At 51.7% G+C, this 15,893-nt stretch overlaps 1 protein-coding gene across 1 annotated transcript; it reads left to right on the forward strand.

Moving 5' to 3' along the window:
* The first annotated feature begins 1,487 nt into the window (after positions 1-1,487).
* LOC109759402 (uncharacterized) lies at positions 1,488-2,000 on the forward strand. Its single transcript, XM_020318225.1, has one exon. It carries the CDS (start codon positions 1,488-1,490, stop codon positions 1,998-2,000), a length of 513 nt encoding a protein of 170 aa, XP_020173814.1.
* Positions 2,001-15,893: the final 13,893 nt, after the last annotated feature.

The raw sequence follows: 15,893 nt of genomic DNA on the forward strand, positions 1-15,893 counted from the left end.
ATTATATTTCTACAAAACAAAGCCACATTGTATCACAGTAGTTGTTTGCCATAAAGATTTACAACAACACCGTTGTTGAAATAGATGCTTGCACTTGCCTTTATGCGTTGGACGCGTGGCACGCAACAGAGACGGCGGACGCGTGGTGATTAATAGCTAGCTGAGGGCAATCGTTTCCCTATTTATAAGTTATGTTAGCTAAAAAATGTGTTATATTATGGGATAGATGGAGTATCAAACTTCTAAAAACCGTTGGGATATCATTACGGAAAAACTAACGCCCACACGTGTGGGCATTTGCACACCGCCCACACGCCTCCATGAACACTCATTTTGCCACGTATGAATAGATGACATCAGCAAAAATCTTTTTGGTTTTCGGTTTAAAAATGTTTTATCTCCTAATTTAAAAAGCGAATTAAAAATCCGTTTTCACCATTAAATCCGTCTCGACAAGATCTTCAAAACTAGACCCCATGTTGATATGTTTCGACGAAAAAAAAATTGTCCAAAAGTTGCCATGATGTTTACACTGTGGTTGACATAGTGCTTAAATTAAAGTTGCCATGTGGCAATTTTAGTTTGTAGATCATGGCAATTTTAGTTTTTGATGATGGCAATTCCAGTACTTTGAGCATGAAAATATTTTTTTGTATGAACCATGGCAATTTTAAGTGCACGTATCATGGCAATTTTAGTTTATGGTGCATGACAAGTCTAGTTTCTTAATTCCCCATTTTATAATATGTCAAAATTACTTTTAAATGTAGAAGAAAATAGCTGAAACATATCATGGCAATTTTAGTGTAAACATCATGGCAATTCATGTGCAATAGACATGGTAACTTTTAACAAAAAAAAATTATCGAAATATATTGATATGAGATCTAGTTTCGAAGATCTCGTCGCGAGGGATTTAATGGTAAAAACAGATCTTCAATCGGATTTTTCATTTAAGAGATAAAATATTTTAAAAACTGAAAATCAAAAAAGATTTCCACATGCATCCATGCGGTGACATGGCGTACTCTGTGTGTTATAGTGCGTGTGGGCAGGTTTAGCTCCCACCACACGTGTGGCGTTAGGGTTGTCCTATTATTATTGTTTTGAAAAAGTCTCCATGGAGCTCAAACGTCTTGGACTGAATAACTAACTGGCCGAAGTGCAGCGCCAAACCAAGTCCAGATATTTTGCCCTCGCAAAGAAAGAAAAAGTCCAGATATTTTTGGCATGGGAATCGCCCAGCCCGGTCCCTCCAGCCTCCACGTCCTCGCGAGACCAAAGAAGGGCTGCACGTGGTCTCCGTTTGCACCCATGTACGTACGCACGTCCAGCGGTCCGGGGATCAACTTGCATGGGAGGGATCCCTCGTCTTCTTCATTAAATACAGTACACGCTAGCCGGGACGAGAGCTAAGCACCTGCACCACGCTCCTCGTCTCTCCTCTCCTGCCCGCAGGAAGACCGTGCAACCGTATGTCTGCGGAGATGCGCACCACCGCGAGGCCACGCTGCGCTCTGTGCGGCGCGAGGGCGGACGTGCACTGCCAGGCCGACGCCGCGTTCCTCTGCGCGCCGTGCGACGCCGAGGTGCACGGCGCCAACCTCCTCGCGTCCCGCCACCGCCGCACGCGCATCCCGCCGCGCAACGACGCCCGCGTTTCGGCCAGGCGGATGGGCCTGGAGGACGCGGGGGCTGCGCGCCTGCGTCCCGCGGCAGCCAACGACGTTCGCGCGCGCTGCGGGTCGACGCTCCAGGTTTGGGCCCGGCGGATGGGCCTGGATGCGGGGGCTGCATGCGTGTGTGCCGCCGCAGCTGGCCGCACGGTCTGGGTCGACTTCGCCGCCGTGGCGCCACGCATACCGCTGCGCGTCGCCATGGCTGCCTCGCTGTGGAGGGAGGTGGCGGCTCACGCCGCCGGCCATGAGCCTGGCTACGCGCTCCAGCGCCTGGTAGCGCAGACGTGCCGGCGAGTTTGCTTGTGGAGGCGGCGGCGTTGATCGGGCGCACGCGCCAATTAACAAGGACGGACACACAGGCGGACTCCGTCGAGTGGTCGATGGTGAGCCCACACAACTCACAGCAGGAGCTTTGTTTATTCCTTTAGTAGTATGATGATGATGATGCAACCTCGTTGTTACTTAAATCCCTGCTATCTATCTTCTCCATCTATCTTTAACTATATTTATTATCCATTTGAAAATTTTATATCTACATCTATCTATATGTATGAATGGTGGAGTTACCTCAAAAGCTATGTATTCAGTGGCCTCAAGAGAATGGTCCTCTCGTGCTAAAATTCTCAAATTGGTTTTTCTAAACCACGACCCATTGTTTGTTTAAGCCAAGAGCACCCTTGTTTCTCAAGACGCAGTTATCGTTGTCGAGTCTCTGTAAACTGGATACCTCTTCTCATCTAAAACTATCTCACCATTGAAATATTTAGAAAAGATCGTTAAAACGAATTTTATCCTTCATACTGAGCTACTCTTCTTTTATCAAGCTGACAACATTGGTCATGGACCATAATTCATAAATTCGTCTTCAGGACCTTTGAAGTACTTAGAAAATGAGATTATTCTTGTACGAGGAATTGTGGTGAGAGTGGGCAGTTTTCAGCAAAAATGTGTGACACGCCAATTTTCTGTGGTTCACCCCCTGTAGTGCAGAGATCTCCTGTTCGACGCCTGTAGGCACCGAATAGTGCAGGCGACGCTGTAGGGAGCGCACAAGGGCCGTCCCAATTCTGGTGCGAGTTTTTTCTTTCTTTTACTTTTGAAAAATGTTCGGGGTTTAAAAAAATATTCATGAATTTGAAAAAAATCTTGCTTTTTCAAAATTATACCAAAATTCAGAAAATATAAGAAAATGTTTCACATTTGAAAAATTGTGCCAATTTCAAAAATATTTCATGGACTTGAAAAAAAATCAGCATATACCAAAAATATGCTCATTGTATATTAAAAAAACTCACTACATTAGAAAATGTTCAGCGTGTATTAAAGAATATTCAACATATATTATTCGAAAAGGCTATCGCCCCGCTTTATAGATAAAGCATAAAAAAAGTACACGGCCGAGATATAAGGTAGCAAATCCCGAGATAACCAGAAAACACAAACACATACAACTATGTTGCCGCGAGATAACACACATAGATCGGAATACAACGCCACGACACGCCTAGGATACCTCAGCTCCACGACAATGCCCTCAGGAGGGGAAAAGATGCAAAGCGTCATCATTGCTAAGTCCAAGACGGACAAGGGTCTTCACTCAGAGCCCTCACAGAGAGAGGAGAACTAGAACGTTGCCATCAAGAGGATAGCAGCACCGACGAGCATCATCACGGTCGGTGCCAAAGCGTGGAGCTTTCTCTTGGCAACTCACCCATGTCACCGTCAGGCACCAAGGATAACCGTGATGAGTACAAGCGTCCAGATCCGGATCTGAGCATCGCCATTGCTAACAACAGACATCGAGCCCGAACAACCATCCGCTACACCCTCGCCACCGAAATGACCAAGAGACATAGCCACGAGGCGACATGGTGCCCACTAGAGAGTCAACCATGCAGACCGTCATAAGGTCCCCCTCCATGGCATCCATATCCCCAAATAGCGAGAATTAGGATTCTTGATCCCTCTCAATCTCTCCCACGACGTCGCCAACCTTCCACATCGCAACGCACGAACCACGCTAGGAAGAATGGAAGGCCCTCCTCCCACTCCTAGTTGGCACCAGCCACCGGGTCAACATCTCCATCGTAGGAGGAGTCCATGCATGCGTTGCCAGCCAGTCCCGGCGGACCCGGGGACACAAACCAGTGGTTGACGACCTCTGCTGCCAAGAAAACCCCTAGCCCTGTTGCCCTAGCATAAGTGAGCCCACATGCCGCCACATCCCTGGCCATCCGCACCGATCCGTCTATTGGTATAGCAGCGCCATGGGAGCTCGACTCGTATCGACACCATCAATGAGTTGCGGGTAAGGAGAGCACAACACGAGGGCTTACACCACCGTGGACAAGTCGCCCCCCATACATGCGCGTCGTCAGACGTCAACCGCCACCACGAACCAGATCTGAGTCACCCATCGAGCCAGTCCGTACCGGTGCCCGCACATCTACGCCACGGATCGCGCACCGCCGCTGAACCACAGTAGCCACGCCGCCCCTTCATCGTCCGGCAGACCCCAAGCAGCGCCAGCGCACCAGGTACAAAGTCGTGTTTGGGTAGGACACGTGTATCCTAGACCTGATATATATTGTGAAGGTAGACACATGATGTAAACGTATGCCAACATAATAGCACGCGTGCACAGAAGAAGTCGACAACATGAGACGGTGCCCGAATGGTCAGTGTGCCCAGAAAGGGGCGCCCGTAGTCATTCCCGGGAATGTAACCGTAAACCGAGTTCGGTGAACATCTTTAACAAATTCCAGTGTCATACTTGATGTAATTGTTTGGTCCTTCGTAAATCGACTAGACAAGTCTGATTATGCTAGCAAAGTGTGAGTAGGTCGGTGGCAGCGCTGCTCCGGGACATCAACTATATCGTCCGCGCGGGAGCGACAGGAGTTTTGGTGTTTTTTTTAGCACTAAGAGGCTGTTTGTTTAGCGATCTAGGCTCTATGCCCTGAGAAAAATTCATTCCTGGTTTGTGCCTGGAAAGTGAAAGATTTTTGTCTGGCCAGGCTGCCTGGGCTAGGTGATGTTTGGTTTGCTTCCTTGGCCTAGACGAGTATTAAATTTGTGTGAAAGCTTACTTCTCTCTTTATTTAGTGCGGACTGCTAGCTTTTGGTTGCCAGGCACCTCGATTTTCGTTGCCAGACGTCGGATCTGGTAGCCTGGCTCAGGCTAACCGTGTGCCTGGAAGGCTGGCCAGGCTAACCGCACCTATACTTGGTCCAGGACAGGCTACGTGGGGACTTAACAGGTGATCAACCAAACAGGATACAGGCAGCTTCTAGGCACACTTCAGGCCAGGCACTTTTACTCTAGGGTGAAAACCAAACACGCTCTAAAAGCTCAATTGAGCACATTGTGACACTGACATAAGAACTTACAGTGGGACCCACTTTAAGTGATGACGTGTCGGCCGGAACTCAAACTGTTTGATTCCGCCGTCAGGTTGGTGCAGGGCCCCCAATCAGCCTCCATATTCCCTATTTTCTCTCATGTATTCCATCGAGTACCTTGTGCGCGCACCGCTGGCGGCCGCTGCCGGTGCCTCAAGACTCGACGACCCACTCCGGGTTAGCCGTGGCAAGAAACCCACCTAGTCGGTGCCCCGCCGAGGAAGGCGGTGGAACGCGGCTCCGGCTAGCAGCAGCCGTGCGCCTGGACAGGGCGGTCATCCCTGCGCACACTGGCGGAGGACCGCAGTGGGCAAGGTCTGGCAGCCGCCATACCTTGTTTCGGTGCAAAATCACTTTTATCTTTCCCTAATAAGCGGCTATTGCTTCTGCGCGCCCGCTCACGGTCGTCAGTTCACCGTATAGTATTATTTTTGAGGTGGTACTAAAATTGTTTCAACACAAAAGAATTCGTCTGTTACAACGCGTCGCCGTCTGGGCCTCGCCAGCATCAATGCTAATGGGCCTTTAGAAACCTCCTCTCACCTTCTGTCCTTTTTCTCTTCTACCCAGGCAAGGAGCAACGACACGAGCGCTTCTCCCGAACAGAAAAAGAAAAAGGTCGAGAACAGGAGCTAGGGTTTGAACCGCCATCTCTCCGGCCTTCCCGCCGGCGGCACGCCGGCGCTCTGGTCACGCCTCTGCTCCTCTTCCGCCCTCTTCTCTCTTCCCCTTCTCCTCCACCCTATTTTTTTGACTGTTAGGCGCCAGGAAGGTAGCCAGCACTCCAGGACCTCGTCGTCGTCTCAGACTCGAACACGAAGCAGCAGGGCGAGGGCAGAAAATATCTCCGGTTCCTTGGAGATGTTGGTGATGTCCTGGGCGATCCGGGCATGCGCGGCCGAGTCTGGGGCGTCGACAACGAGCCTGGTGAGGGAGTCCTGGACTAAGGGGTCCTCGGGCGTCCGACCTGTTAGCCATGGGCCGGACTGATGGGTTGTGAAGATATGAAGACCAAAGACTCTCCCCCGTGTCCGGATGGGACTCTCCTTGGCGTGGAGGGCAAGCTTGGCAACCAAATATGTATATTCCCTTCTTTGTATCCGACCTTGTGTAACCCTAGATCCTCTTGGTGTCTATATAAACCGGAGGACTTAGTACGGAGGAGGGGAATAATCATAACCATAGATATACATGCTAGACTTTAGGGTTTAGCCATTACGATCTCGTGGTAGATCAACTCTTGTAATACTCATATTCATCAAGATCAATCAAGCAGGAAGTAGGGTATTACCTCCATAGAGAGGGCCCGAACCTGGGTAAACATCGTGTCCCCTGTCTTCTGTTACCATCGACCTTAGACGCACAGTTCGGGACCCCCTACCCGAGATCCGCCGGTTTTGACACCGACATTGGTGCTTTCATTGAGAGTGCCACTGTGCCGTCCCTTAAAGGATTGATGGCCCCTTCAATCGTCAACAATGACGCTGTCCAAGGAGAAATCCTCCTCCCCGGACAGATCTTCATGTTCGGCGGCTTCGCGCTGCGGGCCAACTCGTTTGGCCATCTGGAGCAGATCGATAGCTACGCCCCTGGCCATCAGGTCAGATTTGGGAGCTTGAACTACGTCACGGACATCCGTGGAGATTTGATCTTCGCCGGATTCGAGACCGCGGCGACCGCTCCTGGTCACCTCGATGAACATGACCTAAATCTGTCATCGGACCGCGTTCAGGAGATAGCTCCTGTAACTACTCTGGCCTTAGATCCAGAGCATACTGCGCCATCCAAGGATTGGAGGCTCAACCCCATCGCGGAGGCCACAGATTCCCCGGCGTTGGAGCCGCACATGGACTTAACCTCACACAATATTTGTGTCACCGGAACTCCGGACTCATCTCTGGATATAAGTTCCGAACCATGTGAGTCCACGGACACAGAACCTGATCGCTTATCGATCTTCGAGTTTAGCGTCGCAGACATCTTCCAGCACTCGCCCTTGGGCAATGTGCTAAACTCACTAAAGAACCTGTCCTTGGCGGGGGACTCACAGCCTCACTATGTCCGGTTCGAACTAGGGCTGACGATGGAGAATCTTGCTTCCCACCCGCCACCCACTTCATAGCCACGGTCGAGGATTTAACCGACGCGCTGGATTACGGCTCCAAAGACATCGACGGTATGGACGACGATGCTGATGAGGAGCAGGACCAAAATCCGCCACTTACTGGACGATGGACGGCCACTTTCTCATATGACGTATACATGGTAGATACGCCCAAAACTAATAGCGGCGATGACAAGGAAAACCCAGCGAAGGAGGACCCTCCTAAGACACAACCAAAGCACCGGCATCAGCGGCGCCGCTCTAAATCGCGCCGCAATAGAGACAGCAACACCGGCACAGGAAATGACAACACTCCGGATGGTGCCAAAGACACAGAGGAACCCGATGAACAAACTGCCGAACGAGACAATCGGGAAGATGGGCAAGTCAGCCCTGATGAACAAGCCATGGAAGAAGACTCGGAGGACGGTAGTTACCATTAGCTCTCCGAGGAGGAGGCGAGCCTCGGCAACGAAGACTTCATCGTGCCTGAGGAACCTCTCGAGCAGGAGCGCTTTGAGCTTCAGCTAATAGCCACTGCGAGGAGCCCGAAAAAGAAGCAGCAGCAGCTTCAAGCTGATCAAGACCTGCTCAATGACAGATGGACCGATGTCTTGGCAGCCAAGGAATACGGCCTTAAACGCCCAGCCAAAAGTTACCCGAACCGCAAATTGCTACCTCAGTTCGATGATGGGGCGCCAGAGCCCCCACCAGCATCACGCAATGCGGTCGACCGACCACCACGCGGTCGGGATAAAACGGCAACCCGAGCCGAAAACCAGCCTGTCCCACCTTGCCGTAAAAGCAGGGATAAGACAGCTCGGGGCTATACATATGACCTTCGTCAAGACCTGGACATACAAGATCGATCTACGGATCGCGAGGACGTGCCTTGACACGCGAGGACGGCTATATATCCGGACGTGCTAAACATAGACACGCCAGGGCCGAAAACCGCAGACGGACTCCATCGGAGCTTCGTCGCGATGCGGCCCGATATAGAGGCGCCGCACACCCTCTTTGTTTCACTGACGAAGTAATGGATCACGAATTCCCCGAAGGGTTCAAACCCGTGAATATTGAATCATACGATGGGACCACTGACCCCGCGGTATGGATTGAGGACTTTATCCTCCATATCCACATGGCCCGCGGAGATGATCTCCACGCTATCAAATACCTCCCACTAAAGCTTAAAAGGCCAGCTCGGCACTGGTTAAACAGCCTGCCTGAAAATTCTATTGGCAGCTGGGAGGACTTGGAAGAGGCCTTCATCGACAACTTCCAAGGTACATATGTCCGGCCACCAGACGCCGATGACTTAAGCCACATAGTTCAACAACCCGGGGAGTCAGCCTGGAAGTTCTAGAATAGGTTCCTAACCAAAAAGAACCAGATCGTCGACTGTCCGGATGCCGAAGCCCTTGTGGCCTTTAAACATAGCATCCGCCATGAATGGCTCGCCCGCCACCTCGGCCAAGAAAAGCCGAAATCTATGGCAGCCCTCATGGCACTCATGACCCGCTTTTGTGCGGGTGAGGATAGCTGGCTGGCTCGTAGTAAAAATACGGCCAGCGACGCAGGCCCCTTCAAGGCCAAAAACAGCAACGACAAGCTCCGACGCAGCAGACACAAACGCCAAAGCAATGGCGACAACACCGATGACACTGCTATCAACGCCGGATTCAGCGGCTCCAAGTCCGGTCAGCGGAAAAAGCCGTATAAAAGAAACAATCAGGGACCATCCAGCTTGGACCGCATACTCGACCGTCCGTGCCAAATCCATGGCACCCCAGACAAACCAGCCAACCATACTAACAGAGATTGCTGGGTTTTTAAACAGGCCGGCAAGTTAAATGCCGAGAACAAAGAAAAAGGATCGCAAAGCGAGGACGATGAAGAGGAGCCTCAGAAATCGAACACAGGGGGACAAAAGAAGTTCCCCCCAGGTCAAATCGGTGAACATGATATATGCTACACACATCCCCAAGAGGGAGCGCAAGTGCGCACTCAGGGACGTCTATGCGATAGAGCATGTCGCCCCAAATTCCAATCCATGGTCATCGTGCCCGATCACTTTTGATTGTCGGGATCATCCGACCAGTATCCGGCATGGCGGATCAGCCACACTAGTCCTGGACCCAATCATTGATGGATTCCACCTAACGCGAGTCCTCATGGACGGTGGCAACAGCCTGAATCTGCTCTATCATGATACAGTGCGCAAAATGGGCATTAACCCATCACGAATCAAGCCCACAAGGACTACCTTTAAAGGAGTCATACCAGGCATAGAGGCCTTCTGTACTGGCTCAATCACACTAGAGGTCGTCTTCGGATCTCCGGACAACTTCCAAAGCGAGGAGTTGATCTTTGACATCGTCCCCTTTCGCACCGGCTATCACGCACTGCTTGGACGAACCGCATTTGCTCGATCCAATGTGGTACCTCACTACGCTTATCTCAAGCTCAAGATGCCCGGACCACGTGGCGTCATAACAGTCAATGGAAATACGGAACGCTCCCTCTGTACCGAGGAGCATACCGCGGCCTTAGCATCAGAAGCATAGCGCGGCCTTTTCCGGCAGAACCTTAATTCGGCGGCCGACCCCCGGACACCATTAAGAGAGTCCGGACTATTCTGCAGCAAGATAGCCCGGCTCGTCAAGAGCTTAACTAGCAATTTGGCCTCCGTCCCAATCCCGATCAAATGGCGGCATTCGTACCGCGCGTACATAACTACGCACTCAAAATCCCATGGGCATCGATGGAGGCATAGCTAGCTCGCGATCCACAGTGCAGCTCGACCGGCCCTGGATCCGCACACCTTCACTTTTTCTTTTTCATTTCGGGTTTTTCTCTTCTCAAGGCTTTTTCTAATAACCTGATCATCAGACCGATCACGGGACGGATACACCAAGGAGGCAAGGAGCTTTGACGTAACAAGGGAATCCCCAGGTGGTCTCTGCTAACGATTGCTATACCTGTTTTACATACCCGCACGCAGCTCGCTCTTTGTCATGGCATGTTAAATAGCCTTACTTATCGCATTACTTCCACAAGTACGCCTCGACGTATTAATCAAATTACAATGGAACATAATTGGCAACGTCAGCTTACTACTTGATTTTTTCCTTGCCTATTATATTTATTACTCATCGCACCCATACACTATGGTACGTATTACTTCACCAGGGGCTTCACCACGCCCCGCAATACGGCAGTAAAGTGTGAACACTTTACAGTACGGTTCGGCACCCCGAACTTATAGCTTTATATGCATCGGCTCCGAATCATGTCTTTGGTCAATAGTTGGGTTGCCCGGCTCCTGTGCTTACTACCTTACGTTTCGCTATATCGGCTAGGCTAGTAAAGGGAGATCTACTGCGATTGTGTCCCGGTTCTTCCGGACGAGCACCTCAGTAGAGAAAGCCGAAAACTGACTGTCAAGATGCGGCGAGAGCCGGTCAGCTGTTCGAGAGGTTTCAAATCCTTAGAGATTTTTTCCGCTTTATGCGAGGAATCGGTTTTTATCCGATCAGGTGTGTATAGCGCCCCTAGTTCGGCCTTCCGAATACCAGGGGCTTTGCCAAAATTCTCATTGTCAAAGCTAAGTGAGGGTGATAAAAGCCGTATAGTCTGATTGCCTTGTTCGTTGCACTAAACACCTCCTTTAAGGACCAGAATGTGGATTAAAGAGTGTTTAGATTTATCCCGAACACCCCCGTACTATCTACGTGGGGGCAGAAGCCGACGACTGGCCAACCCTCAGATTTCATAAACGACCGCACAGGAGGTAAAATTTTAAAAGTCACAACCATTATATTACATAACGACCTTGTTTCATATTACAGGACAGGATAACATGAATGTTTTCATGGGAATATGACATCCTTCGCACATTGCTCCGCCACAAGGCGGGATCCCTCCAGGACACTATCAAAATATAGCTCGGGTCGGCGGTGCTCCTTGCCCTCAGGCGGCCCCTCGGTCATCAGCTTCTTGACATCCATCTTCGCCCAGTGCATCTTGGCGCGGGCAAAGGCCATCCGTGCACCTTCAATACAGACCGATCGCTTCATGACTTCAAGCCGTGGGCAGGCACTCACAAGACGCTTCACAAGTTCGAAGTAGCTGCGGGGCATGGGCTCGGCAGGCCATAGCCGGACTATTAGGTCCTTCATGGCTAGCTCGGCCGCCTTGTGCAGCTCGACCAGCTGTTTCAGCTGGTCGCTGAAGGGCACCGGATGTTCTGGTCCAAGGTATTGAGACTAGAACAGCTTCTCCGTAGAACTCCCTTCTTCGGCTTGATAGAACTCGGCAGCATCTGATACGCTGCGCGGCAAATCCGTAAACGCCCCTGAAGAACTCAAAATTCGGGTAAGTAAAAGGAATGTTTCCTTCGCAGACTTGCTTTGCATAATGAAAGCCTTACCCGCCGCGATCTTCTTGGCCGCCTGGATTTCCTGGAGGGCGCTCTGGGCTTTGGCTCGGGCATCTTGTGTGCTCTGGCGGGCTTTCGCAAGCTCGGACCCTTGTGTCTTAGAATCACGCTCCAAGGACTCGTACTTCTTGACGGCATCCTGGAGCTCTTGCTAGACCTCGCTGACCCGGGCCTCGTGCTTCTCGTGTGCGGCGCGTTCCTTGGCCGCTCTGTTCTCGGCGTCGGCTAACGCCTTCTTGAGGGCCGCCACCTCGGTCGTGGCCCCTAATAAAGTTCATGACACTTTAGTCAACACAAACCATTCATCCTTCCTAAATATACATGCAGGTTACTGCATACCTTGGTTGTCCTCCAGCTGTTTCTTCACGAGGTCGAGCTCTTCCTCGGCCTGCTTCTGGTCTTGCTTCAGTCCGGAGACCTCCGCAGTATGAGCGGCAGCAGCCAGCAGCGACGCCTGCTTATTCACATAGACATCTTATGTTAGACTCCTGCGAAAATTATTGTGATCCTCTGTTCGCCTTTTTCTTTCCAAACACCGAACAGAGCATCAGGGGCTACTGTCTACACTATGATATTCTTTCTACAATTATGTTACTTACCTCAAAGCCTGTTAGAAGGCTAGCGCAGGCTTCGGCCAGTCCGCTTTTGGCGGACCGAACCTTCTCGATCACCGTACCCATAAGGATACGGTGTTCATCCACAATGGAAGCGCCTCGCAGCGTTTCCAGCAGATTATCCGATGCCTCTGATAGGCAGAGGTCACCGGCGGAACAGGCACACCTCCTCCTTTCGGGGAAGGATGCTCGCTTGACTCCGGAGCTGTGTAGGTCGCCGGAATGGTATCCGGCTAGGGGCTGAATTGAACTTGGCCCCCATCGCCAGTCCCATGGGGGCTTTTTCCCCCATGTGCCCGGCGGCCGAGGAGTCATCCTTTCGCGCCACCCCGACGGCCTCCGGAACCTCTCCCTGACCTGGGAAGGTCCTTTGGGACACCACCTCGTCATCACCCTTGGCTGGGGGAAAGTGAGCGAGCGGCGGTGACACGCTGGCCATCTCCTTTGAATCTAGCGAACCTCCTGTTGAGGATCGCGGGGAGCTGTCACAGGCCAGACTGCAATGGCATAATTCAAACATATTAATATTTCAAAGCGGAAAGGATAGACATTTGGACGTCGGCCCAAGGCTTGGCCCGGGGGGGGGGGGTCGCTCCGAACTGCTATCGACATCCCACGCGGAGTTATCCGCGAGGGAGCCCTTCCCCCTCTTGGGCGCCTTCGCCTCCAGATCTGTGGAGGCCCCCCTTTTCTTCCTTCCTCCCTCAGGGGGGAGTCGCTTTCCTCCTCCTCCTCCTCGTCGTCTTCAGCGGCTGAAGGGTGAGTCTCGTCTTCGGACGTCACGTCTGAAGCACCTTTTCGGCGAGGGCCACTCCTGGCCCCCTTGGCCGTTTTCTTGGCCTTCTTCTCCAGTACCTCATAAGGCGCCGGAAACAGCATCTTCATCAGAAGTGGGGTTTCTTGGTCTTCGGGTAGCAGAGCCGGACAGTTAATCCGCCCCGCTATCTCGATCTAGGCCTGAAAAAATTGATAGGAAGGCTTAGACTCCTTCCTCAAAATATTCCAGTAAAGGGTATACCTTGAAAACATGAAAGAGCTTACCGAATTAGCCTGGCGTTTTAAGCTAAGCCCGCGATCCTCGGTCGTGGGCGGTGGTGTCTCGCCGGCCTTGAAGAGCACTTTCCAGATATCTTCGTGCGTCGTGCCGAAGAGCCCTAGTAGCGTCTGGTGATTGGCCGGATCGAACTCCCACAAATAGCAAGGCCGGCGTTGGCACGGAAGGATCCGGCGAATGAGCATAAGCTGGATCACGTTGACAAGCTTGATTCTCTTGGTTATCATGTTCGGGACACACGTCTGGAGCCCAGTCAGCTCGTTCGAGGAACCCCAGGTTAGGCCCTTCTCTTGCCAGGAGGTAAGCCGCATCGGAACTCCGGATCGGAACTCGGGGGCTGCCGCCCAGTTGGTGTCGCGCGGCTCGGTGATGTAGAACCACCCCGATTGCCACCCCTTCACCATCTCCACAAAGGAGCCTTCGGGCCAGGTGACATTGGGCATCTTGCCCACCATGGCGCCTCCGCACTTTGCTTGTTGGCCGCTCACCACCTTCGGCTTCACATTGAAGGTCTTCAGCCATAGGCCGAAGTGAGGTGGGATGCAGAGAAAGGCCTCGCACATGACAATAAATGCCGAGATGTTGAGGATAAAGTTGGATGCTAGATCATGGAAGTCCATCCCGTAGTAAAACATCAGTCCGCGGACAAATGGGTGGAGAGGGAATCCCAGCCCGCGGACGAAATGTGTGAGAAACACAACCCTCTCATGGGGCTCTGGGGTAGGGACGATCTGTCCCTTGGCCGGGAGTCGATGAATGATCTCCTTGGCCAGGTATCCAGCCTCTCGGAGCTCCTTGATGTCCTTCTTCTTAACGGAGGAGGCCATCCACTTGCCTCCCGCTCCGGATCCGGACATGGTTGGAGTGCTTTCTCGGGCGGGGAAAGCTAGAGCTTGGGCGCTGGAGCTCGAGAATGGATGGGCAGAGGAAGGAGAAGGCCTGGGTGAAGGAGGACAAATCCTTATCCCCTTATAAAGGCCGTGAATATCAAGCGCCTCCCCACTCGCCTTAAAATTCGCCTATTCCGAACGGCTGTGTAAACGGCACGGTTGGGTTACCCACACCCGTATTGATGAGAATCCCGCAAGAAGGGGACACGATCTCTGCTTTGACAAGACGTGCCAATAGCAACCGCGTCTCGAAACGTGGAGCGACAGCGAAAATCGGTTCGAAATAATGACCGGGCAGACATAATGTCATGTTGCAAAAAGTTGTCAGCGGTTTGGACTTGTGGAATATTATACTCTCGGCAGTCAGGTCCGGATACAATCATTACGTCCGAAGACTATCTTGGAGTTCAGAAAGGGGAACCTGCCTTGCAATGCCGAAGACACATCTGCGCGTCGGACCCCTCGTCATTGAAGCCAGGTTCAGGGGCTACTGAGGAAGTCCTGGACTAAGAGGTCCTCGGGCGTCCGACCTATTAGCCATGGGCCGGACTGATGGGCTGTGAAGATATGAAGACCGAAGACTCTCCCCCGTGTCCGGATGGGTCTCTCCTTGGCGTGGAGGGCAAGCTTGGCAACCAAATATGTATATTCCCTTCTTTGTAACCGACCTTGTGTAACCCTAGATCCTCCCGGTGTCTATATAAACCGGAGGACTTAGTCCGGAGGAGGGGAATAATCATAACCATAGTCATACAGGCTAGACTTCTAGGGTTTAGCCATTAAGATCTCGTGGTAGATCAACTCTTGTAATACTCATATTCATCAAGATCAATCAAGCAGGAAGTAGGGTATTACCTCCATAGAGAGGGCCGGAACCTAGGTAAACATCGTGTCCCCTGTCTCCTGTTACCATCGACCTTAGACGCATAGTTCGGGACCCCCTACCTGAGATCCGCCGGTTTTGACACCGACACCTGGCTTCCGTGGATGCGATGGGGGCGGGAGGGGCGTGGGCCAAGGAGCCACCCGCGGCGGAGCGCTGTGCCAGGCGCGGTGGCAGGGACCCATGGAGGACGGGGCGTGCGTGCAATGTGTGTTTGTCGGCTGCCTCGGGGTGCGCAAGGCCATCTACGCCGGCCGCCTCTCGCGGCTCCACGGCGTGCCCCCACATCGCCACCGGAGCTCTCCTCCGAAGGCCCCCGAAAATATATAATAGAGCACCTGCACCCAGGCCCTCTCTATCTAGCCATCCATTTCCTGCATCGCGATTCGTGCAAATACATTTCTCTTTTTGTTTCTCTCACATAAAACATGTCTTGAAGTTCAAACCTTTGCAGCGTGGCAAAGCTTTCTAACTAGAATCTAGGATAAATCTTTCAGAATTTTTTGTCAAATATAAATATACAAAAAAATATTTTTAAAAATAAAAAATTAGTTGCACAGATCTTAAAGCAATACTCGACAGCCAGGATAGTAGGGACAGGGTGCAGGTGCTCTAAAAATCTACGTCCCGAAGGCCCCCCTCTCCAGGCAGGTATTCCAGTTCCTCGTGCTCAATCCCGGGACGTAATTCATAGTGGAAGAATTGGTAGCTAGAGATCCCCCTGATGTTGACGAAAGGGAGCCTAAGGATAATTTTATCTGCAAGTGTTCCCTGCATCAGCTACAAAATCGACAACAATCATGGTGCTCTTAGTGCAGAAAGA

This window comes from Aegilops tauschii, chromosome 5 (assembly GCF_002575655.3).
Source record: "Aegilops tauschii subsp. strangulata cultivar AL8/78 chromosome 5, Aet v6.0, whole genome shotgun sequence".
NCBI classification, from domain to species: Eukaryota; Viridiplantae; Streptophyta; class Magnoliopsida; order Poales; family Poaceae; genus Aegilops; species Aegilops tauschii.